Source organism: Cyrtonyx montezumae, unplaced genomic scaffold, assembly GCF_038088225.1.
Source record: "Cyrtonyx montezumae isolate F1298 unplaced genomic scaffold, pur_monq_1.0 scaffold_17, whole genome shotgun sequence".
NCBI lineage: Eukaryota > Metazoa > Chordata > Aves > Galliformes > Odontophoridae > Cyrtonyx > Cyrtonyx montezumae.
This window is the reverse complement of record NW_027071903.1, coordinates 33,111,308-33,134,799: the sequence shown is the minus strand read 5'-3', so window position 1 is coordinate 33,134,799 and position 23,492 is coordinate 33,111,308. Positions and strand designations below refer to the sequence as shown.

Genomic DNA, 23,492 nt, shown 5'->3' with positions numbered 1-23,492 from the left:
ACTTCTGCTACAGTTTGTAGCTTCTTCTGTCATACTTTGCTTTCATATTCTGAAAAAAGAACCTCAGACCTGTTGATCCTGATTTTTCTTTTGTGCAATAGCCCAGGGCCAGGTGGGAAGAACTGCCGTGGGGCCAGCGTGGAGCACACCGTGTGTGAGAACTTGCCCTGCCCCAAAGGTGTGCCAAGCTTCAGAGACCAGCAGTGCCAGGCTCATGACAGATACACCAATAAGAAGAAAAGTCTCCTGACAGCTGTTGTTGTTGATGGTATTTTTAGCTTCTTTAGTTTCTTGCTGTCCTTCCACTGCAGCTTCTTAACCCATCTTGGTTTCATCTGCAGTACCTGCATTTTCTGGAAGAAAGCTATAGAATGTTCCCTTTAGCTGCATCTGAAAGAGGAATTACAATTATTTGTTGCTGCCATGCTGGTCCTCTATCTTTCTTAACAGAAGCTGTCAGTCCTTTATACACCCTGGAAGAGACAGTACCTGAACTAAATTCCCAGTCTGAGCAGGCAAATATTCATGCAGAGATTCATATAGAGGCTGCATCCCATTGCTTAGTTGCCATTGCCTCATACACATGTTTGTGCTGTTCATAAAGGCAGATGCTTTTGTATTATTTTTTTTTTTCAGATAAACCATGTGAGCTTTTCTGCTCTCCACTGGGGAAGGATTCCCCTGTGCTGGTGACAGATAGAGTCCTTGATGGTACTCCATGCGGGCCTTATGAGACTGACCTCTGTGTACATGGCAAGTGCCAGGTGGAGTACTTTTCTCATTTTGTTTTTAGCATTATGTATAATCTGGGGTGGCTATATATGCTCTAGAAGAGCAGATGTCTAGGTGGGTGGCTGGCAGCCCTCTCTGAGGTGAGAGGGTGACCCTGTTTTGTAATACCCATTCCAAGTGCTCTGTAGGTCTGTCCTGTACCGAGCACTGTGATAAATGTCTGAGGTATGAAAATATTATTGACCAGCTGGGAATGTTCAGTGATGATATTTGCTCATGTGTAGTCATCAAATGGCTTGGGTGGGGAGGGGCTTCTGTGAGAGAAGGTAGGAGTGGAAATCTGGCTTGTTTAACTGCTCCATTTCTGCTATTAGAGGAGTTGCTGAAAAAATGTTGATGCTGAAAATTGGAGTATGAATCATTACTAGCCTGTTTTAAGAGTTGTGTTAACAGCATTATGATGCTTTTCATCTCTGTCTGGGACCTATAAAGAAATATTAAGGAAGCTTTTTGATATTGCTTGTTTTTTGGCTCTTGGAGCTGCATAAATCTGTGGCTTCCCCGGGCATCTTATATCCACGTGATTTTTCATTGTACTGTTAGATAGTGCCAGGGTGATTTTCTGACCTTGGTGCCCACCAAAAATGTTTGAAAGGCCTGTTTCCTCTGCAGTAAGAAAAAAGTTCCCTTCCTCTTAAAAGCTCAGTTCTAAAGCTCTGAGCAATAGACAGTATTAGATTTACAAGAACAGATCCAGCAGTCTGGAGCATGACCCAGACCAGTTTTCTTTTGCCTCTCATTTTCATTGTCTCAAGCTCGAGTAACAGAGAGCAAACCAGAAAGATGGTAGGATAGGCCTCCTTCTGCTGTCCCCCATGAGATGCTTGTACCTGTGTGGATTGACTAAACCCGGAGGATGGACAAATGGGAATGGAAATGAAGAGGGCTCTGTCCAAATATCTTTATTTCTGTGGGCAGTGATTAAGAACTAGCTGTTTTATTGCTCATAGACTGTAGATGAGCATAATATTAATGTGAGTATGAGATAGGCCTTGGGGACATAATGCAGTCTTCCTACTAGTAATGTGACGAGGTAAGTGAAAAGGCTTTGTCTGGATTGGATTTTGCACTGCTGAAATAGACACTTCCCACTGTTTCCTGCCAACATAGCTGCTGAAGGGGCATGTTTAATTCAGCCCATATAATTTATTCACATGAAGAATCTGAACAGCAAGTTGTGTGGAAGCCAGCACGGGCTTGATTCTTTAAAAGCTCTTTAATAAAGAGTGCCTTGCGCGGAGCCAGGTTTATGGTGCATCCCATGTTACTTAATTTTTCCCTGTTTTCAGCTGTATCTTAAAAAAAAAAACCTGAAAAATCCATTAATAATCTTTTATAGTAAGGCCAGCTGTGCACCTCCAGCTGTGTGCCATTGACCATTAGGCTGGGCTGGCCAGTATTACTGCTCTAAACGTTCAGATCAGCCACAAATGGTAAATCAGACATTAAGGCAACGTACATTTTCTTCTTCCAGTGAACAGCAGTAGCCAGCTCCCCTCTAAATGAAAACCTTTATGAGCCCAGAGCTTTGGAGGTACATCTTGGAAAGCAAATTGTGCTCTTAACTTGGGGGCAACCACCTATAACTGTGCATAGAGGTGATGACAGCTGCAGAACATTCAGTCCATTTGCATCTGGCTGGGAGAAAATGCAAAATGATCAATTCAAGCCGAGTAGTTCTGAAAGTCTTGTGAAGTCATTTATAATAATCTTCTGCCTTATATACAGTCTAGTGCTGAGAATCACCGTGTGCGACTACGGTACCTCATTTCCCATAGATGTGTGTCAAACTAGCTGTCTCTAGAATGAATTTAATCAGCATATTCATTTAATTACCCTTCTCATTTTTTTACCCAGTGTAGACAAAGCCTTGCAACAAGCGTGGCAGGAGGTCTGGAGTACAGAATAAGTGCTGAAATCAGAGGGTGGTATTGCTGTTATTTATTTTCTTGTGCGATCCGTGCGGTTAGAGGCTCTCAAAGGCAGGAGTGATACATTGCCAGAGTAACAGGCATATTAGCAGTATCCATTGCCTGTGAGCAGTTAGTCCAGGCAATGTAATAGCTCTCTTCAGCAGTTTTTGCTCCTACATGAAACTCATGCGTTGCTGCTGGAAAAAGGAATTCAGTTTCTTTTTGCTGTGTTCATCTATTCTTTCAAGGAGAGTAGGGTTTTGAGGAGGGAAGCAGGAGCAGGTTCTTTGAGCCTCAACATACCCTAACTGGAGTTGGACATGAAGGGGTGGACAATCTTTCTTTCATTGTATGTTACAGACTTCTTACAGCTTCATTTTAAAGCCGTGAGCTGAGCTCCAGTCTAAACAGCATGAATGAATTTTTGTGTGTGTGTGTAAGCCACACTGTCTCTGAAGCAAAATCATGGTAAGCAGCAGTATTTACCACTTACACCTGAAGGCAGCTGGATTGAGTAAACCTGATTATTACTGTGGTCGTTCAGAGAGGCAATAGAACAGAGCAAAGTAGCCTTAAATTTAGCACAGAAAATTCCTAAGTCACCAGTAATTTTGTATAATTTTGCTTTTTGCCTTTGAGATAAATCCTGAGATCTTTATTCAGTTTTATCCTGTTTTTGTTCATTAGAGTTGCCTTTTGGGAAGGGCATTTCATTTGCGATAGAGTAAAATAAATGCCCTTTTTTTTTTTTTTTTTTTTTTTTACCATCTTCTGGTGCAAGATGCAGAGTTCATATAGGTATTTTATCTTTTCTTTTTGAAATGCACATTGTGTTCTAGCAAGGCAAGTTTATTTTCTCCTGGAATTTTTCAGAGATGGAAGATGTGTAACAGGCTGGAGAACTCACTCTTGCCTTCATGGTTTTCTTTCTCTGGTATGGACACTATGGTATTGGTGAATATAGGATACAAACTGCACCCCTGATGGATTTAACTGCTCCTGTTCCTTTCCAAGTGGCTTTCAGAGAGATATCCTGAGGTTTTTGTTTTCCCTCCAGGCTACTCAGTGAACATTTCATGAGCCATCATTCATGCAAACTGTGTGCTCTCTGACCACTTACAGTTCTTCATTCTGATACACTGCTCATGCTAGAAGTGAGCTGCTGGCTGAAGTAGAGCTAAAAAAAAAAAGGTGTCAGATGCTACAAAATGGTGTTGAGAGAAAACAAGCTGCTCAGCTGACTGTTGTGACACATATGACTTCATGCTGGCATTTTTCAAAGGAGGATTATTCAGAGACTCATGATAGCATAAGAACTTTCCAGTGGAGACTGCAGATTGTGCTTCAGGATGTAATCTAAGGTCTTGTACAGCAGAACCTGGCTGGAGATCAAAGGCAGTGTTTGCTGTGATTTAATAATATAAAAGGTGAAGATGTTTTGGTTTTATCTAGAGTTTTCTCATGAATGTTTTGCCATGTCATGGCTACTTTGAACTTACTGGTGAATCTACAGTCCATTCAATGTTGACAAGCCACAAATTAGGCTGTCCTGGCACAGTAAAAAATGCTATAGAATGACTTCCTTACAAAAGTAATGCAGTCTGAAAGATGAGCATAAATTTGAAAACAGACACATTCTCAAGAACAGTCTTAGCAGATTGGGTGGACAGAATGTCAGGAGAGGGCCACAAGTGGCAGAGGATAAATTGCAGTTGTCTACTGGACCTACTGTTGGCAAATGCTTCTCTAACATACTTAGTACCCATGTTTTGCCTTTGATTGATGCATGCAGTTCTGGCTTTGCCTCCTTATTTGATGATTTTCCATGTATTATTCATATTCCTGCATTGTAAACTGTGGTACAAGATGTTCCAGACTGAGTAGCTTGTCTTCATACAGCTTGGCTCCGTGCTGTACTTAGATAAATCGTTTGGTATTGCTCACGAAGTCTAGAGGGATTATTCGAACTATAGATACCTACTGTATAATTGCTTTTTTCTCAGTCTGTACCAGTGTAATCCTAGAAAGGCTGATGGGGGTTTTGGTGAGTAGAGCTCAGCAACAAAACACAAGATGTTTTTGGTATTGTACTTTTTTTTCATGTGCTTTACAGTGGGATATGAAAAACCATGCTGTTTTCCCACTATTTTTCTTCTGTGTTAACCCATGCAGACCATAAAATAGGCAATTCATTTTTATAGACCTTGGAGACTTTGTTCTTGTTGCTTTAGCAGTCAAGAATTGAACAGAAGGGAGGCTGTATATATCATACACTGCTAAATATTTATTATTTTCTTATTCAGAACTAACATGATAGATTCTGCTTTTAAAGAATGAGTAGTTGGTGCAAAATCCTCTGGTATATGCAGCTTGTTGATATCTGTACAAACTGAGGCGAGGTAGAGTCAGGTTTGAGGTGTCCATTCAGATGAACATGATGTGGAAGGACCAGAAAAGGATTACTACAGAAAATGGCCAAGAAATAGAAGCAAAATAGTTCCTGGGATGGGAAAAGTCTCTGAGCAGGAGTGCTTTGTATTAATTTCATGCTCACTCGTGTAGTCTGCTTTGACACCAAAATGTAGGGATTTTGACATACAAGCCTTCAAGCTTTGTATGTGGAAGAGTAGTTATCAGCTGTAACTTTATGTAGTGTTATCATAAACTGCTAAGAGTTCTAAGCACAAACTCAGAGGGCATCGTTGTGTGTCTAATGTGGATAAGATAGCAATATAAAATTAGTAGTGCATATTTCCTGTTCTAGCAGCACCGCTCTGATTCAGGTAAAATCCAGAACAATGTTTTCAAAACTAACTTTTATGTTGACTCCAATCTGTTGTGGAACAGAAAGAGAAGTAACTTAGAGATGAACTGCTTTATTAGAGATTGAGGCTCGCTCTCCTGTACAAGTCCTGACAGATACCCGTAATTCTACACAAATCATGTTTAAAACAAAGAAATAAGAATGCTCTTACCATGAGATCTGGCTGTCAGTTGCTCACATGTGTACATTCCTGTTTCATGTGGTCCATCCCTCGAGGTATCAATGGACACTGGATACTTCGGACAGAAAGTTGGCAGTGCAGATGAATCTGTCATAACCACCGTGCTCTGTACATGATTAATTTGTAAAATGGCACATATTGCATCAATATTTATATTTGATCCATTGAGACAGCTAGCTAGCTCAGCATATGGGATGCATTACAGTTATGTGAGCCTACAATGTCATTTCTTAGACAGGGTGGGTGTATATAACAAAAATAATTGTGTTTATGTAGCAAAACATATTCACACAGGCTGTATCAATTGAGTTTTTGCACAGCCATTCACAATACAAATAAAAATATCATTAAAATATCCAAGCAATACAGAAAATAGTTCACACAGAAGAGCCCAAATGATGTGCATTCAAGAGGAGGAGTTTTCCTATGCTGGAGCCAGCAATGACTGAAGCTGGAAATACCACCCAACAAGCAGTATTTTCAGATGTTTAATTATAAAAATGAGAAGGGGAAGGGAGAAAAGGAAGGGTGGACTGAGGTATCATCTCAGAGAAAATGAATTTCAGGCTTTTGGCTCAGTGAACATGCAATTACCTGCCAATTTAAAGGTCAGTCAATAGTTACAAAACATGATGTCAGAGCAGGAGACTGCCTGGGTTGAAAATCATTAAGAAATCTGTGGATGCAGTTATCAGTCAGTGCTGAGTAGCTGAAGCCTGAAAAATCTATCTTGAGATTTCCTGCCAGCACTTCATATTTTAATATGGGCAAGGGGTTGGCTTTGGTTTAAAATCTGCTTCCTCTTTGTCTAATGGTGGCTTTAGCAGTACTGCAGCACTGTCAGCTTTCACCAGAGCAGGTGGGAACTGGAACTTCTGGGTGGTAGCAGCATCATCGCCTTCGCCGGAGTTAAGGATGTCACTGTCCAAGTCCATGTTTGACAGTACAGGGAAGTTCCATGAGCCCAAGAACATGGCTGACTATGGTGTGTACCCACAAAAACTCCTGGTAGCAAAGAGTTGGCAGCTATACCAGGATAGCTGTTTATTTTTTGTTGTCTCTTCTGAATGCAGTAGAGCTCCAAGTACCCTGCTCATTCCTGAGTGGATCAGCTTGGCAGAAAAAGAGCTTCTTTTCTTACTAGTCTATTCAAGACTGCTGAAACTGAAAATATCCAATCAGTACTGGGTATACTTGTTCATGGATTCAATCTGCTAACCTGCAGGATAACTCTTGGGTCAAAAACCACACAGGATGCTATTTGCAAGGCCTGTCTTTCCTCCGGATGTGAAAGTTTCCCCTTTCTGCTCTTCTGCTTCTTGTTTTTTTTTTAAAAAAAAGTCATCTTACCTTATTGAGTATGCTGGTCTGAACAGCAAGCAGTGCAAAGTTAGAGGTGATAAAGATCAAGTAACCAGCATGAACTGCTTATAATTCAAGGCATAGTTTCTGCACTAAGAACACTTGAGTTTTAAGTAGTGTAACTTGCCCTTTGCATACTATTTATTAATCCCTCACATTTTTGAAAACCTGCTGCAGATTGGGGAAGTCTATATCCGTTTAAATGATTAACCATATAATACATACAGCACACAGTGTACTCTCAGTGAAAAGCTGATAATGTACAGACCTGAGAGATGCTCCCCCAGGTCTGATGGGGTTCACGCTTTAGCCCCTGGCCCCTAGTGCTGGAGAGTCAACAGCTTTCTCACCTGGAGAGAGGCTGAAGATCTCTCTCAAGTAAAATAGCCAAGGACTGCTGGCAGATACTTCCCTCCCAGGAAGGGTGATGCTGACTGTGTTTTGCTTCCTTGGCCTTCCAGCCCTGCCTCCTCTTCTTTGCCACTTGTTGCAAGCAAGGCTGGAAATGTTTTCAATGTGTGGAGTTTTCAAAGTGTCCAAGCGACTGAGGTGGTCACTGTAATGTATTTCTAAATGACTTCAGAGCTTTTGGAAATCCATTGTCAAATCATAACAAAAGCTGTTTCATTATGTGCTGTTATTAAGTATGTTTTTACTTTGGAGCTGATTGGAAGGCTTTGGGAGGGGAAAATGGGCTCTGATGTTTATGTAGACAAAAGTAAAGTGCTTCCAAAGTATTTTTACTCCGTGAAGTAGCAAGAATGCACCAATTTTCATCTTGAAGCCAAGAAAGAAAATTCTTCTATACTTCGAGAAGTTTTCCTTTGCAAGAAGCTGTTTCCTGGCCCAAATCTGACAGAGGCCTTAACAATTAAGCCCTGGATTGACAGGCAGGGTTTACCTGGTGGATGGGAGGGGGCTGCCTCTGAAAGGAATACTTCAGGGTTCATTTTTACTTTGTCCGCTGATAGGGATGAAAGATAAAGGTAAAAAACAGTAGAGGTTTTGGAGGGTGTATTTGTGGACTCAGCAGATGTGCTTTCCCTGTCCTCAGAGAGGATCTCTCCAATTGAAGTGTGTCAATGACTTAGTAAACATGGGAAGAAATGACTTATCTTGAACCCCAATGTCAAAATAAAGGGGACTTACTCTTTCAGAGGCTTTGCTGACTTGCACTGGGAAGCTGCAGCATAAATGCAAAGCATGTGATTGCTGACTCCCTATTCTCTGCATGCCTCCATTATAGTCCTACAGATTCCTCATGTAGAACTGGGAATAAGTGTGGTTCAGCACTCATTATATTCCTTTTATTCATTTGTGTGTTCACATAGTGCTAATAACAGTGCAGTACAATAAAAGATAGCGCAAGAACCTTAAATTAAACACAGCCTTTCCAGTATCTCAGCAGGGTGGCAGTCAGGCATGTATTTCCAGCTGCCTTTCAGCAAGCCCATTAATAAATCATATTTATTTTCCTGGAAGGAGAACAGCTGGGACATCCTTCTGTTTTGGGGCAGAAGCATATTTAATATCCCACAATTATTTGTTGGACATGGGTGTGAAGTTTAGCCCTAAGAACTGGAACTGCTCGATGATCATCTTCATCGTCAACTTGACTTAATGCCCATTTATACAATTTTTTTCTGCAGTCCTAGTCCAACAACTTATATGTTGTTCTACTGAATGAGCATCATTTCACTTGTGTGTGTTTATGTATTTAAGAATGATTATCCTTTTTCAGCTTTTATCTGTCTGTAGTGATTTGTGTTGACAAACAGCGCATCTGAATGTGTCTGAATGCTGGCCATCTTTGATCTCTGAAATACATCTGGACTTAGGCAGTGGCCTGTGTCTTCTGAAATAAGGAGAACGTTTTAGTTCAGGTCCAAATCACATTGCTTACAAGCAGGCAGCCTCAGAAAAAAACATCTGGATTTCTCTTAGTCTTTCTCCACTTACCCTGTTTTGCAAAATATTGGTTAAGCTGTGATAGTTCTCTGAGATATCTCTCCAACCTGCTTTATTATAAGACAAGGAAGGAAGAGACATGACAGCCTTTTTCAAATATGGGTTGTTAATGCCAATTCTGCTAACTCATTTGCCAAGGAACTGTTTCTCTACAAAGAATGAATCTTCTCCTTATAGTAGAATCTTTGCTAATGACTTGCATAATTAGAATGCACATGTCAGTTAAAGTTTGTGTATTGAGTGGATTACTGATAACTTTGAGTCTTACATGGACAGGAGCACAATTCACTCAGAATAATCACAATATTAATCTGATGTCTGGGCACAATGTAATTTAATCTTACTGACTTCTAAATCTACAGCTGTGCAGTAGTCAGCATCGCAACCTTTCAGTGATTTGTAAGTAAGCTTACCATGGCAATCTCTGTAGCTACAGGGAGAGTATTGTAACTATTCTAGTAATGCCTGTCTCTGAAGTAAGACTGCTCCAGAGATTTTTATTGGTAACTATTTTGGTAGATGTCTTTGGGATGTCTTTAGTTACTCATTTACAAATTGTTATACAAACATGGTACATCATTCTAATCTTTCATGTTTTTGAAGCAAGTTAGAGTAGGTTAGTGTGAAATAACTGATATATCCGGAAAAGTTAGTTATTGTGGAAACTCTCTTCAGTAAAGTCTTGTGAATCAAAATACCTGCTCTTAGTGTTAGGGAAGGAGGTTGCTAAATAACCAACTCAACGCTGTTCCAAAGGCTTGATTGATTCACAGCATTCTCTTCCTGTTCAGATTTTCAATCAGGTGTCTGTCTTAGTCTTGACATCAATGTTTAGAGATACTTTAACCTTGCAAGCAAAATAATGGGGACCTCTGGTTGTTGTCATTAGAAAATTGGCTGCGATGGAATCATTGGCTCAGCTGCCAAAGAGGATCGCTGTGGAATCTGCAGTGGTGATGGCAAAACCTGTAAAGTTGTGAAAGGCGACTTCAACCACACGAAGGGGATGGGTGAGTAACCCTCAGCAGCATTTCAGTAGAGTGGAGTTTCTCTTAACTGGTTGAGGAGAGTTAAAGGGAGGCAGTAATAGCTCTTCTGGGATAGCATTTAACACACCTATGCTGATCAACATAGAAGAGGGCAACTGTTCTCTAAAATTGCATGATTTTTTGATGTATGTCTCATACATTACTTCGTAATGTTCATGACATCCTACTCTTGCAGATGATGAGTAGGGGTCCAACCCCACTGGATTCTCTGATTTTTCTCACTTTCAACCAGTTATGCTGCCAGAAAATGTTCTGCAAATGTGTGTGATGAGGAATCACTGAAAAGACATGCAGGAATGAGAATATTGGCTTGTCTGTAGTCCTGCTTGTGAGAAACTAGATATCCAAGGATAGATAATCAGCAATCAGTCTTCTCATTTGCTGAGCATCTTGTAGAATAGTGAGTTGAGATTGCTGAGAACTTGACAGGATTATATGTGATGGGACTGTGCAGTTTCCAAAACACAAAATCTAGCTAGGAATACCAAACACTCAGTTCAGTGATGATATTCTGTCTGTTTCTTAATCAGCTGTACAGATACCAGTCATTTCCTCTGTTTGAAATTCAGAATGAAGTTGTATTTCTCATTTTGAATGCTACTGGTACTGTTGATTTTTGAATAACAGATAAAATCGTCGTGTATTCTCCATTAGAGGGAGGTCTGATTTCAGCACCGTCTTTGAGCTCTTTGGGAACTCTGAATGACACACATTGTACGTTACAAATGATTCATTCTATAATCAGTATATCTCAGCTAAATAAAAAAGACCTCCCCTCCGAATATTATTACTGAAACTCTGCCAGCAATAGCATCCAATGTAAGATAAAAGAGCTTCTGGTCAGACTTAAGACTTTCCCCTCTCTTACATTAATGTATATACAGCTTGATGTTTGAATTAGTCTTTGTTCCAGAGTTTCTTTCCTGCACTTCTAAGAAACGTGTTATCACTCATCAGACAAAGGGAGGGAAAGTCAGGTTCAAGACTTGCAAGCTCCTCCAGGAGGAAGGAATTGTCCAGAAAAGGTGATTTCACATTCAGTAAATGCAGAGTTGCCACTTTTCTATGTAGAAATACATTCAAAAGACATGCTACTCCAGAACAGCACAGTAAAGCAGTTAGAAATAATTGTCGTTACTAAAGCAGTTTAAGTGTTTAGTAGCTTCCTTGAATCAGGGTCTCAGCACTCAATTCTGAGCCTCTAATTTTGTTCATTGACCTTTTCCTCTGTACCCTCTTCCTCCTTATCTGTGAGGTGCAGGTAGGATTTCCCACCTCTACCATGTCTTTCTGGAGCACATTTGTGTTGTTGCGTTGCTAGGCTGACTTGCTGAATGATTTTCTGCATTATTGCCTTTGACTCTTTTGTCCAAGTTATTTTTCACCTTTTTTCACCTTTTGTCAAGGCATTTGAATTTCTTGGAAGTGACTGAAGAAGTTTCTCATTTCAACTGTAAAAATTACACTGTTTTATGGGAAAAGCTTTAAAAAACATCCATTATTTGCCAAATAGTCATCTTTTAGGTTGGGAATCATCTTTGCTTTTTATTTTGTAAAAGAATGCTCTTTTGATTAACATCATAGCCTACTTAAAATGAAAAAAAAAATAAAACAAACAAAAAAAAACCCCAACATTTACGCTCTTTTAATTAGTCACTGTTCTTATTTTCCTGCTTTGGAGTTTCTTCAATGTTAAACACTGAAAATAGGATTTTCACTTACAATTCCCAGGCCCAGTTCTGCAAACGTTATATGCACTGTGAGCTATTCCCATCAGTTTATGTTCATACATTGACGTTTTGCAGAATCAGGTCCTCAGATTAACTTACTGTACTCCATGCAGTAAGCAAAGCTCCAGTGTTAGATCTGAGGTATCATGACTGAACAAAAAAATGAATTTTTACAGCACTTCAGCAAATACATACAAAAATCTGACAATCTTTTGGTTGTACAAGAATACGAAGTGTGAATTCAGATTTTGAATTTGCAAGTGATTGCACAGTGACAAATGCCTGCGACCTTGCTGCTGTCCAAGTGAAGGCCAACACGCTGTGTGAAGGATGCTAATCTATTAGTTCAGAAGAGAATAACCTTCAAATATCAATATATTGATTGTTTTGGAGAGGTGTCTGTTTTGTGAATTGCAGCCGATACCTTCAGGCCATATCCTCAGCAGCTGTATGTGTGGAACTCCACTGACTGTGGGGTTGGTCCCAATGTGTCCTGTGCCTGCAAATTATGTTGACTAGCCCTGTTAACTAAACTAAACCCATGCCAACTCATTTCTGTTTCTTAGTAACCAATAGTCATTGTAAGAAGGTTTCCACATGTGTGATGGCAAAGGCAAAGGCTGTTCCCAAGTGTTTCTCGTGTAAGATTCTTGAATGCTGTTTGCAGTGTCAGTGGGTGTTGGTGACATCCTTTGGTGTTGGTCCTTTGTCTTCTTTCGGTTGAATTAAATGGGGAGATTGGTAGCAAAAGCCATGGATAAACTTCCAAGACCTTTTACTAGTTGCTTTGTTTTTTAGATGTACCAAGTACAGATTCTTCCCTTTAGAAAATCTACCTGCATGAAAGAAATATTTTCATCAGCCAAGTGGCAAATACTGAACCAATTTTTTACTTATTTTTCTAACTTATTGCCCCATATTTTATAAGACTTTGCTATCCCAGTAGAACATTATGATCAAACATTCAAAGTGCCTCACCGGAGGTCCAGCAGTACAAAACTTACAGCCTGTGTTTCAGAGTGATCCAACTGTAAATAGATTCTAATTCTCTTTTGGAGAGGAGTTGAAAAGCTTGTATTTGTGATGCTAAATGTTGCATACACTGCAGTGCATCTGGCTGTCTTCAGTAGGGGAGCTGAATGCACTGTCGTAGACCAAGGTTTACTTCTGACTGGCACCATTCCCTGTACCTAATTGTATGAAATAATGATAAGATGATAATACAGAAAGACTTGTTCTGAAGTTCATCTCTGTCTTCCTGCTACTGTACCAGGGACCTAGAAGTCAGTTCTTTAGCTCATATTTGTTGGGTGGCTGATCTGTCTTACAAACTTCTACTGAGATAACTGTCTAGACTCCAGGGCTGTGCATGTCATTCTCAGATATGCATTACAAATAAGATGTTTTCCCTTGCATCTGTCTCTGCTGATTTTTTTTCTCAGCCAAATCAATATCACAACTCTTTGTGATCCTAAAGTAACTCTAGTTATTTGTATTTTTTTAATTGCAGAGCATATGTATTGTGATGATATATATTGATTCTGTCATTTGAAGAGATAACTAATGCGCCTTTGTGAGCAAATTTTTTTTTACAATGATGACAAAGCAGGCCTTTTATTTTGTACTTTATTTTTCCATCACGTATTTAAAGGAAAGGAAGGAAATTTGGACAGTGGTGCTGTAGTGCTGGCTTGCATCTTTATATAATGCAAGACATTCTTTTCTTGTCAATAGGATGTACATCTAAATGATGAGAAAAAATAGTGCCCCAGCAGTAACCCTTGGGATGTCTTACAAGTGGAAAATTCAAGTTAAATTCTAGCAGACAATGCTGAAGTAATGGTAGGAGGCTTTGAAATCTATCCATGGCTCCCCAGTGAAATTATTTTCCTCCAAACAAGCTATCCCATGGCTGGAAGTGGACAGGTGCCGATGAAGGAATTACTCTCAAGATAATAACAGGAGAGAATCATCACAGCTGCTCAGATAATGGACATGTGGTCACTGCTGGACATGTTTCCACTCCACTGCAAAAACTACTACTCAGTAAAATGTGCAAGGTGGGAAGGGCAGTGGAAACTAAAACGCCTAGCTGGTACTCATCCCTAAAATATCAGGGAAGCTCTGCTTACCATGACCAGCAGGTAGACAGGGCAGTTTAATTTCCTTAGCTTCTGCCCTGAGATCTTTGTTCTAAGCACTTTCATGATATCTGATAATGGACAGAGAACAGTTGGTTTTCTCATGCATAGTTGTCATGTGTGTCGAAAGACAAGATAAGAAGGTACAGTGCCCAGAGATCAGTACTTTCAGCCATGGGATAATTTCTCCTTTACCTCAGAAGTCTGTCTTTTGCTGAGATGCCAATGGGAAACCAGTAGATTGGTGATGTTCTGGAGTTCATACTAAACTTTGTCTTCATTCTGGGAATAATAAGAGTGGCTAACAATGAATTTCCCTGTGTGAACTGCTTTCCTCTTGCAAATCTCTCCAGCATTTAAATGAAGATGCAGTAGCCACTGTTCACATATTAATCTCCTTGATGACTAAGCGACCTCTTTGTTCTGGTGTCTCTCCTAATACGAGTTACACCACGTAATTTGTATCTAGGATTTGCTTCAATCACAGTCTTACATTCCTGAGACACTGATGTAATGCAGATTGTCCAGAAAGATTGGTGTGTGCCAAAGTAACTGTTCCCAAGGTGGAATACACTGCATGCAGCACTGTAAATTATCAAATAATGAAGTTCTCCTGTTGTACTTTCAAAGCTTCATCTTAACAGGCTGATTTATGGGTGAAATTACTAGAAATATTGCCTGATAGTTGCCAAATCTAATCAGTCTTTAACCAATTCCTCATTTAAAGAACTTTAAGCCCAACCTTGCAAACTTCGGCATTGCAGACAATTATCCTAAGGCCTAACAGCTCTTTGAGACTCCTTGACAGTAAGCCAACTCTTAGACTTGATAATCTTTCTGGCAATCTGCAGTGATAGTTTGCTTAATAAAACGTGCCTGGAAAACAATGGAGTTGTTTTCTGGTGCAGTTATCTCAAAGACCTGGATTATTATGTGACCAGCAGTGTCACGATAGCTCTAAGGTCCAGATTGGAGCAGTGGTAGTAATCTGAACTTGTAGCTGGGATAAATTTGCATGGATGGTGTATAGTATGTTTGCATTGAGATTTGACTGCTAACTCACAATGTTACCGAAGTAATGACTGAGAGTGTCAAGATTCTTCTTTTTGGTACATGCCCAAGAAATTCTGCTTCATCTCTGAAAGAACTCATCAGATTCATATAACTGCAAATTGGTTCACATTTCACTAAAGCAAAAGTAAGTCAGCAGTCAGGTTTCTGCTACATGATCTCAGTGAGTTAACACAGTATGTTTCTTCTTATGCAGGAGCTGTTGAATACAACCCCCCAAAGCCATCAGTCAGGATAAGAAATTACATGAGGAGAAAATTCTGGTATAAGACCAAACTAAACAGTCTCCAGAACTAATACCCTATTAATAGCTTATACTCCACTATTTACCATTGTAAAAAGTGACATAAAAGTCAGCTTTTTTCACGTGGTGTTTCTCTCATGACACAGTGGTGAAATGAGGGTGTATTTATGGCACTAGCTGAACTTCAAGCACGGCTCCATGGCTTGCTCACCTCTAACGCAGTGCAACTTCTGGCTGTGCCAGGTCAGGGGACAGACCCAGAGTTCACTGAAGTCAGTGGCAGGCTTTCCACTATGCTCTGTGTCACTTTGCATTTAGCCCTTTCACAATTTAGCTCTGGGCATTCATATCTGGCAAGCCTTTTAAAATAAAAGTACGTAGTAACCTTGTGGGTATGTGACATTACCTGAAACTTGGGCATGTTCCAAACTGGCTTCCTAACAGGGGTGTTCAGATATGTCACAGGGCCCTATTTTCCTGTGATGGACTGTTATGAATCACGTCTTTGCTGTGTGCTCATGTGTGGTGGTAATTCTCAGTCGGGTTTTTATGCAGATGCATGGGGAGCAGTGAGGATGTTTGATTTCTGGAACACTCTGTTTTGACTGTAATTTGGTATCTCAGCTGATGAAAAAACAACTCCTGGCAATAAGTGGAGTAAAATCCAACATCTGTTTGCTTTGATTTTATAACAGATTTCTGTATTGCATTTAAGAGCTCACCCTGGAAATAAAGATTGTTCCCAGTGAAGCCTACTCTGTGATCTCAGATGGGGAGCCACTGCTTTGACTTCTCTGCCCAGATATGGTTTGCAGCTCTGCTGTCCCTCTTTCCGTTTTTCCTGCAAGGGCTGACTATTTCTGAGATATTCTAAGAGAGTGGAGAGGAAAAGGTACAAAAAAGATTGAACTGAGGGTCAGATAGTAAGTGTGATTCATATAAAAACAATCAGGGAAAGAGGAACTGAGTCTAGCCCAGATCATCTATCCATCCAATGACCCTCATGTAATCCAAGGCCTTGTTGTTAGGACAACAAAGAGCTGGACACCCTGCTTGTTCAGAGAGATAGAAGCAAATCTGCAGTCTGAGATCTAAAATCCACCTCTACTTCATATCACTGGGGCAAGGGAATGACTTAGTGTGACCCTGAGGTGCCTGGGGTTGTCACTATTCTTTAAGGCTTCCCATATCAGTGCAGGAGCAGCATGGCCTTTCAACTCTACTTGTCTCTAAAATAGCTTCCCAAACATTGCTGCTAGAGGAGCCACTTCTCTGACCTATTATTCCTGCCAGCCCTGATTTCCATTAAGGCAATGCTGACGCAGGAGAGCTTCATACAGCCCTTTATAAAGCCAAGGAAAAAAAGAGGAGGAAGATGAGAGGACGTGCAGAATAAGCTGCTTAACATCTAAAAGAAAGGGAGAATAACCCAGAAGATATGCCAAATAATACACTGCAATATCAACTGGGTGGCCAATTAGAAAGAATCAAATCATGGTTGTGATGAGATTAGTGTCATTTACAGGGATCTGATTCAGAGTCCAAAGAAGCCAGTGGAAAATCTCTCCCTGACTCCCAGGCCATTGAAACAGGCCCTAATGTTCCTCAGCTTTTCAGTTTAAAGGCACCACTTCCACCCCATGGAACAAGTACGTAACTCCACGTGACTCTGTGGTGGGTGAAAATAAGCTACATTTCTTTCTAGCTCCTTATTATTTTTGCTGTTATTCTGTTAGTGAAAAGTAGTGTAATTACGTCATATTGCTAGTTGCTGAATGAAGCATGAAGAGGCCAAGAGTTTCAGAAAGATAAAAGCCAAGAGAATTCCATAAAAATATGATGGGGTGCTGTAAAAACTTCCCTGCTGTAAAAACTGACCATGACAGATGGTCTAATTTGGCATGTGCTTCTGCTGGCAGCATTTAGAGGTGGTCAATCCTTGACAAACTTTCAGCTCTGGTGTTGCATTAAGTCTGAGCTGTGGAATTCTTGTTAGCAGCCCAGTGCAGGGAGCCCATTAACTATTATATCCTCCAGCACATTAACTTTATGAAAATGTTCAAGTGAAAACAAATTTATTTTTCCCCAGTTGTCCCACTAATCCCTTCTGTTTAGTTTTAGCATCATCCAAATGTTTTATGGAGCAGGGTTCTCTCTGATACCGATCATAGCCTTGAGCAGGATTTTTGTGGTAGGTTTTTGTTGTTGTTGTTGTCGTTTTAATAAGAGGAAACAACAGGAGCATCTATCAGAAACTTCATTTTACGTTACAGATATCTGGTCTGTGATGTGCAGTGTTGTTTCTGACAGTGACAGTTTCCATCAGCTCTGTAACAGTCTTCATGCATCCTTGTCAGTACTGCAGGAGAGCCAGAGTGATTCAGAGGGTGCAAACATAATTGGGCCCAAGCACACAAGCCTTACGTCGCAGTTAAGCAGCATACGTGCATTGCTGTCCCTCTTCTCGGGATGAAATGATTAATCATAGCCATGCAAGTCACAGCAGTGAAACTTGGCTGCCAAAGCAGGGATCTCATTTGAAGTGTTCCCCACCCATTCCCCAACTTGGGCAGGAGTTGATTTTTTCATGGTGAGATACTGAATGATTGATGCCTCCGCCTGTCTGTGGGGTGTTCTCATCCTTCTGCCCTTTTCTTGCTGTAGGTTACATCGAAGCAGCTGTGATCCCTGCAGGTGCCCGACGGATCCGAGTGGTTGAGGACAAACCTGCTCACAGTTTTTTGGGTAAAAAGACAAAAAAAAATGTTTTGATTTGAAACTCAGCTCTGTTCTGTTACAATGACCTTCCTCTTAAATGATTTGTAAGACGACAGGTTTGTTGTTGTCTCTGAGTTGCTGTGTTGATTTCATTCTTGATCCACTCTTCGCTTTTGCATCTTGATTTCATGATATTTGATGTGTTAATATGACACTCCCCAGACCCTGTGCAGCCTGAAGGACCAGAGAATACATTTATATAGTCTGAAGGATGTTTGTACAGTACTTGGAGCTATGTTAAACATAGCTGCTAGGAGCACGCAGCACTTTGTGGAGGAGTGAGAAAGAGGACAATATGTTGTAAGAACTGAGCAGCAGAGATGCAGACAGGAAGGCTCCCAGCTCAGACTGGAACAGAGGCAGGACAGGGCACCTGAGGTTGTCCAGTTACTAATCACTCAGATTAAGGATTGAAAGGGCATTTTTTAAATGCCAACAGTCAGCTATAGTGTACATCTCTAAGTTTGGTCTTCTGCCTCTATCTCCAATGTTATGATGTTTCTTACCATGTCAATACTGTAGAATAGATGAAGTGATTTATATTCAGTCTACTTCTAGGGAAACTAAATCGTAGGTATGCTAATGCCATATTACCTTGAATCCCCACAGGACGTCTGTGGCAGAGCAGGGAGTTGAAAGAAGGTTGCCCAAGGCATAGAAGAGCACACAGCACACTGAAACCTTTTTCACACTCAGAGCTTTTTTCGCTTTTTTTCCCTTTTTTCACACTCAGAGCTGCATAACCATGCATAAGAAGGGGATTTCTGCTGTCTCTTAAATTCTTTATGCCGTGGAGCGATGTTTGGAATTTTCTTTCATCCTTTTCCCACTCCTCCTCCTATGCTTCGTGGACTTCTGCATTTTATAGATACCTGCATTGTCAAACCTATGCTCTTCTTGATTTTGATGAGCTCATTAACAGAGCCTTCCCTATCAAACAGTGTTCCAGTGCTTCCACAGCCTGATGTTCTTGTTGCAGTGGTTGGAACAGATGCTTGTTCCAGCTGTCGCTTAGCCTGGAAAGTATTAGGTACTGTTTCTCTTGTGCACGTTCTGGTTCTCTCAAAGTGAGCTTCTCAGAGTGGAGACACTGTGGGGTTTTAGGGTTGAAAAGCATTCTGAAAGATTCGATTCCTTCCAGGGATGGATCAGTCCTGTTATTAGAAAATCTGACAGGATTGTTGCCCTCCCATTTTACAGATGGGGAAGTTTGCTCATGGCTATGTTGGAGTCAGCAGCAAGGCTCATAGTAGGACCCTTTGTTTCTGATTTCCATGTATTTTACTGATAATCCTTTCCTTTTCAGCCAAGAGATGTCAAAATCCAGTAGTAGGACAGCAGGAAGCTGCTAAAAACATTTACGTACCAGTTGTATGCTACGATTTTGGATCCTAGCTGGTTTTCTGTCATGAGATGCCATCAAAGCTGACAAAATCACCGGGAAAGATGCTTTTATTCTCTTCTATTCAGATTCAGAGAAAGAAAGAGGACAAATCATGTAATTCAACTGCCCTTGGGTCAAAATATTGGCATTTGTACTACTTCTTGGTAGGAAGCATATATCCTTGCTGCTAATATTTCTACTAATGCTGCTGCCAGCTTGCTGGGAGAGGATTACGCCTACACGTAAGATGTTTGACATAGCAAAGCACTGGTAGAACAATGACTGCCAGTGTTTCCTTGGGCTTAGCAAATACTATGTCTTCTGGAAGCCAACCTTTTTGTTTGTCTTTGTGGGATTTATGCAGGTTGTCAAAGGCATGGGCTTTGGCAGATAGCTGCAACACTGAGAACCTTATGTGGAGCTAGCCCTTTGTTGTGACCATGTAGCCTTGACTTAAGCAGGTATTTCTCCATCACAAGCTGAAGATTAGGATCGTGTATATTTGAGAGTGGGACTTGGCCCCTGTGTGCATCCCATAAAGGAAGATAAGAATTCTACAGTTATTAGACCATGAATTGAATCAAATAAGTGTTAGTCTGATCATTTGAAAGCTTCTGAATGCTTTATGCTCTTTGGTTCACAGTCAGGAGAGCCATCTGAGATTTCCAGAGCTTTATCTGGTACACTGGACACAAAGAAAAGATAACCAATGTCTTGTTAACCTCAGCTGAAGAGTTGCAGCGGAATGTTCCAGAAAAAGATAACCAGGGAAACTAAGTTCCAGTCATTCTGATCACCTAGTAATGCATTGTAAATCCAGGCTTGAGTGTGGAAGGATTTTCTGTTTGGATTATGCTGTCAATATTGAGCCCAATCAGGCCCTATTTCAACTCAGAACCCGGGTACAGTGCCTTGGAATTGAGCCCAGCACAATTTGGAATCATTATTCCATGTGCTGGGAGCAGTGCCTGAAGAATTTCCCTCCACCTACAGGCAACCCACGCTGGCTGGCTTGGCTGGCTGTAATGCTTAAAAACCACCTTGAACAGGAAATGCCTCGGCAGTGTGTGTCCACAGACTGGGAAGCAAGCTGGAGGGACCCAAGGTGGAAATAAAGATCTGACAGGATGCCAGGTTTAGAAATAGATGGGTCAGTTCTTGTCTTCGAGCCAACAAGTAAAGAAGTTATGGGTTATTGCTGGGGTTCTTTTTCTCTCATGCTCTTCTATGTTACAGCTTTGGAGCCAGGAAACAACCTAGAGGTGTCCTAGTGAATGCTTGCTGCCTCCTAAATGCACCCACAGTGGGGAGAAAAGAAAGAGCTGCGCTTTGCTGCCCTAGTTGAGGCATGAAGTCCCAGGAGAACTACAAACATTCAGTAAGAGTAGATGGTTGTATTCAGCTGACTGCTTTAGTACCTCAGCAGAGACAGGCTTGGAATAGTTGGTTATGACAAAAGCCAATGGAGAAATAGCAGTACCCTGAGTCTGAGAACCGAACCGATCGCTGCTGATAGAGCACCTGCACAGTGTGAATACAACCAGTGGTGAACACACTGGCTCAGATACTCTGCACCATCTCCGATGTACAATCCTCAAGAAGTACCTTTTGGGCTGTTTCCTTCTACTCAGTCATCTAGGAAACAGTGCCTGCAACAGTCAAAATCAAGCCTTTCTCAGAAGAGAGATCCACAAATACTACACATTTTTCTTTTTTACCAGCAAGCTGCCTTCCTTTGATGAGCTAGACCCAAAGCATAGTTTGTTATTCAAGCTCTCATATTCTCCTGTGAGCATGTGTCGTGATATTTTTACTAGTCAGCCGTACCGCTGTGGAGATAGTTATATCTCATCCACAGCTTTGATTTGTCATGTTCACGGCTCCTCAAGCCCAGTGTGATGGCTGCTTTGATCAGCCTGAAAGCCAGTAGGCTTTGGCAGAGGAAAACAATCCTTCTTTGGAATTTTGTCTGAAGTTTGCAGAAGGCACTTTGTAGATTGGAGAACAAAGCAGGATAGAAGAAAGCTGCAAGGAGAGTTGTATTGCCGTACCATGCAAATACCAGGACATCATCATACTCATTTCTCAGCCTGCAGAGTAGGGGGCTGTGTGTTTGCTGCTTCTTGGGAATGGACCATGGAAAGTTTTGACCCTTGCTGGGAGTTGTTTGGGAGAAATCAAGGTGACTTGGCTATAAAGTATGACAGGAGTCATTTTAATAGGACAGATGGCAATGCTTGGATGCCTGGGAAACATGTAGGTGTGCTGCACTTGGAGCAGCATGAAGAAGCTGAGATGTTTCCCCATTCTGAAGTCACTTCAGATGTCTGCTCATACTTTTGGTAGCCTCTCCGGGATCTCTGATGCCAGGCACTCGTGCTGTTGAGCCAAGGAAGTCCCCTACAGGGAAAATTGACAGGGATTTCTATCCTCTTAAACATCATTTGAGGAAGGCCCCTCATGTCTTAAGGGAATCTTCATTGTAGGGGCTATATAAAAGATGTTAGAAAAGGCCAACCAGAATAAAAGGAAGGTCTTTGTAGAATGATCCAGTATCACTACTGACACTCTCCGCAGCAGATTAGACCAAACTGGTAATTCAGGTGTGTTGTGCATTGGACTTGAATCTAAGCATAGCAGGGAATTATACGTAGCCTGTGAGCAGCTGGAAGGATTTGCTGCTTTTGGGAACTTGATCCGAAGGGATGACAATGGGAGATTTTCCTATTGCCATTTGAAAAGGCTTTAAATCAGCTCCTCTTACCTCCTGACAATACACTCAGTAAAATGAAAGCCAAAGTTGTATTTTTTACTGGAAGAGAATAAAATCGGCTTGAAATGCTGGAGGTTAAGAAAACACCACTTTAAAGGCTTAGCCAAAGGACACAGTTAACCTTGAACTAAGGAAGCCCAGTAACTGAAACACACACAGACTATTCTACCCGGTGTCACAGCAAATTCAATCATAGTATGTGGATTTCCACAAAGGCCACTCGGACTTTCTCTCTGTTGCAGGATGGTCTGCCAATTTTCTCTTCCCTCGATGCATCACACAGACATCTGAATAACTCTGCTTCCATTGTAATGTAGATAACACAGAAATCCCTAAATGAACTTGCACTGACAGCTCACAGTAATATTATGTCCATATGGCTGGAGTTCCTCTGAGTGCTTAGAGAATACTGCTGATGCAGTAGGTTGCTCTGGAAGAAAGGATGCAATTCTGCAAGTACCTTTCCTTCTTGATATTTATCTACAGGGCTTCCTTTGTCCTTACTGATGCACAGAGGTGCTTCTTCTATCATGTCTAGCAATTTATAGTACTGTCCATTTTTCTAACATTAAAATCTAAATTGCAAGATTTGAGAATAATGCATAAAGTGACTTCAGTTTTCAATATACAAGGTACAACAGCCATGCTCATTTTATGTATATGTGTGTGCTTAATGTTTTACCTTTTGGCTAATGAGATTATTCCAGCAAGACTTACGGCTCTAAGTAATTGTTCTTTAATTATGCTGTCTATTTCCTATCTGCACTGGGTAGGGAAAATGGGTCAGTAAGTTTTGCACTTTCCTAACCAGTTTTTGCTTGTTGATACAGTGCTGTAGTATTTTAGTCATACTTTAAAAAACAAAATAAATTTTCACTGAAAATAAAAGAAAAAAAATTCAACTACATGCCATGAATGTGTGTGTTTTTCAGGCAAACTCCTGAAACAGATGAAATAGTAGAAGAGTTGTGCCATTTAGTTCTAAATTAGCTTTTTTTTTTTCCTAAGGACAGGGGGTAATTATGCTTTCTTAATTTTCCTTTGTAAACTGCTGCTGCACACTTCTTTCCCCCTCACTTGAAGTTTTCTAGCTGTGGAATGGCACAGAGAATGCCTTGAAGTTTTGAAGATGGATAAATTTGCTTCTTTGGAAAGCAGAACATAATAATTTTAAGTAATAAAACCTTAGCAATACCAGTTTGTATGGCATTATTGCTACCTAATCGCAATATTAATATAATTAGAAATGCCTTCTTCAACTGACATGCAGAGTATACCCAAA

The 23,492-nt window shown here is 40.7% G+C and overlaps 1 protein-coding gene across 1 annotated transcript in view; it reads left to right on the top strand.

Annotated features, from left to right (window-relative positions):
* Positions 1 to 23,492, top strand: part of ADAMTS17 (ADAM metallopeptidase with thrombospondin type 1 motif 17) — a 159,135-nt gene that overhangs the window by 96,660 nt on the left and 38,983 nt on the right. The window contains exons 13-16 of the mRNA XM_065734038.1: positions 102 to 268; positions 637 to 764; positions 9,930 to 10,050; positions 17,940 to 18,020. Of these exons, the coding sequence (XP_065590110.1) occupies positions 102 to 268; positions 637 to 764; positions 9,930 to 10,050; positions 17,940 to 18,020 (497 nt within the window). The remainder of the gene's footprint in view (positions 1 to 101; positions 269 to 636; positions 765 to 9,929; positions 10,051 to 17,939; positions 18,021 to 23,492) is intronic.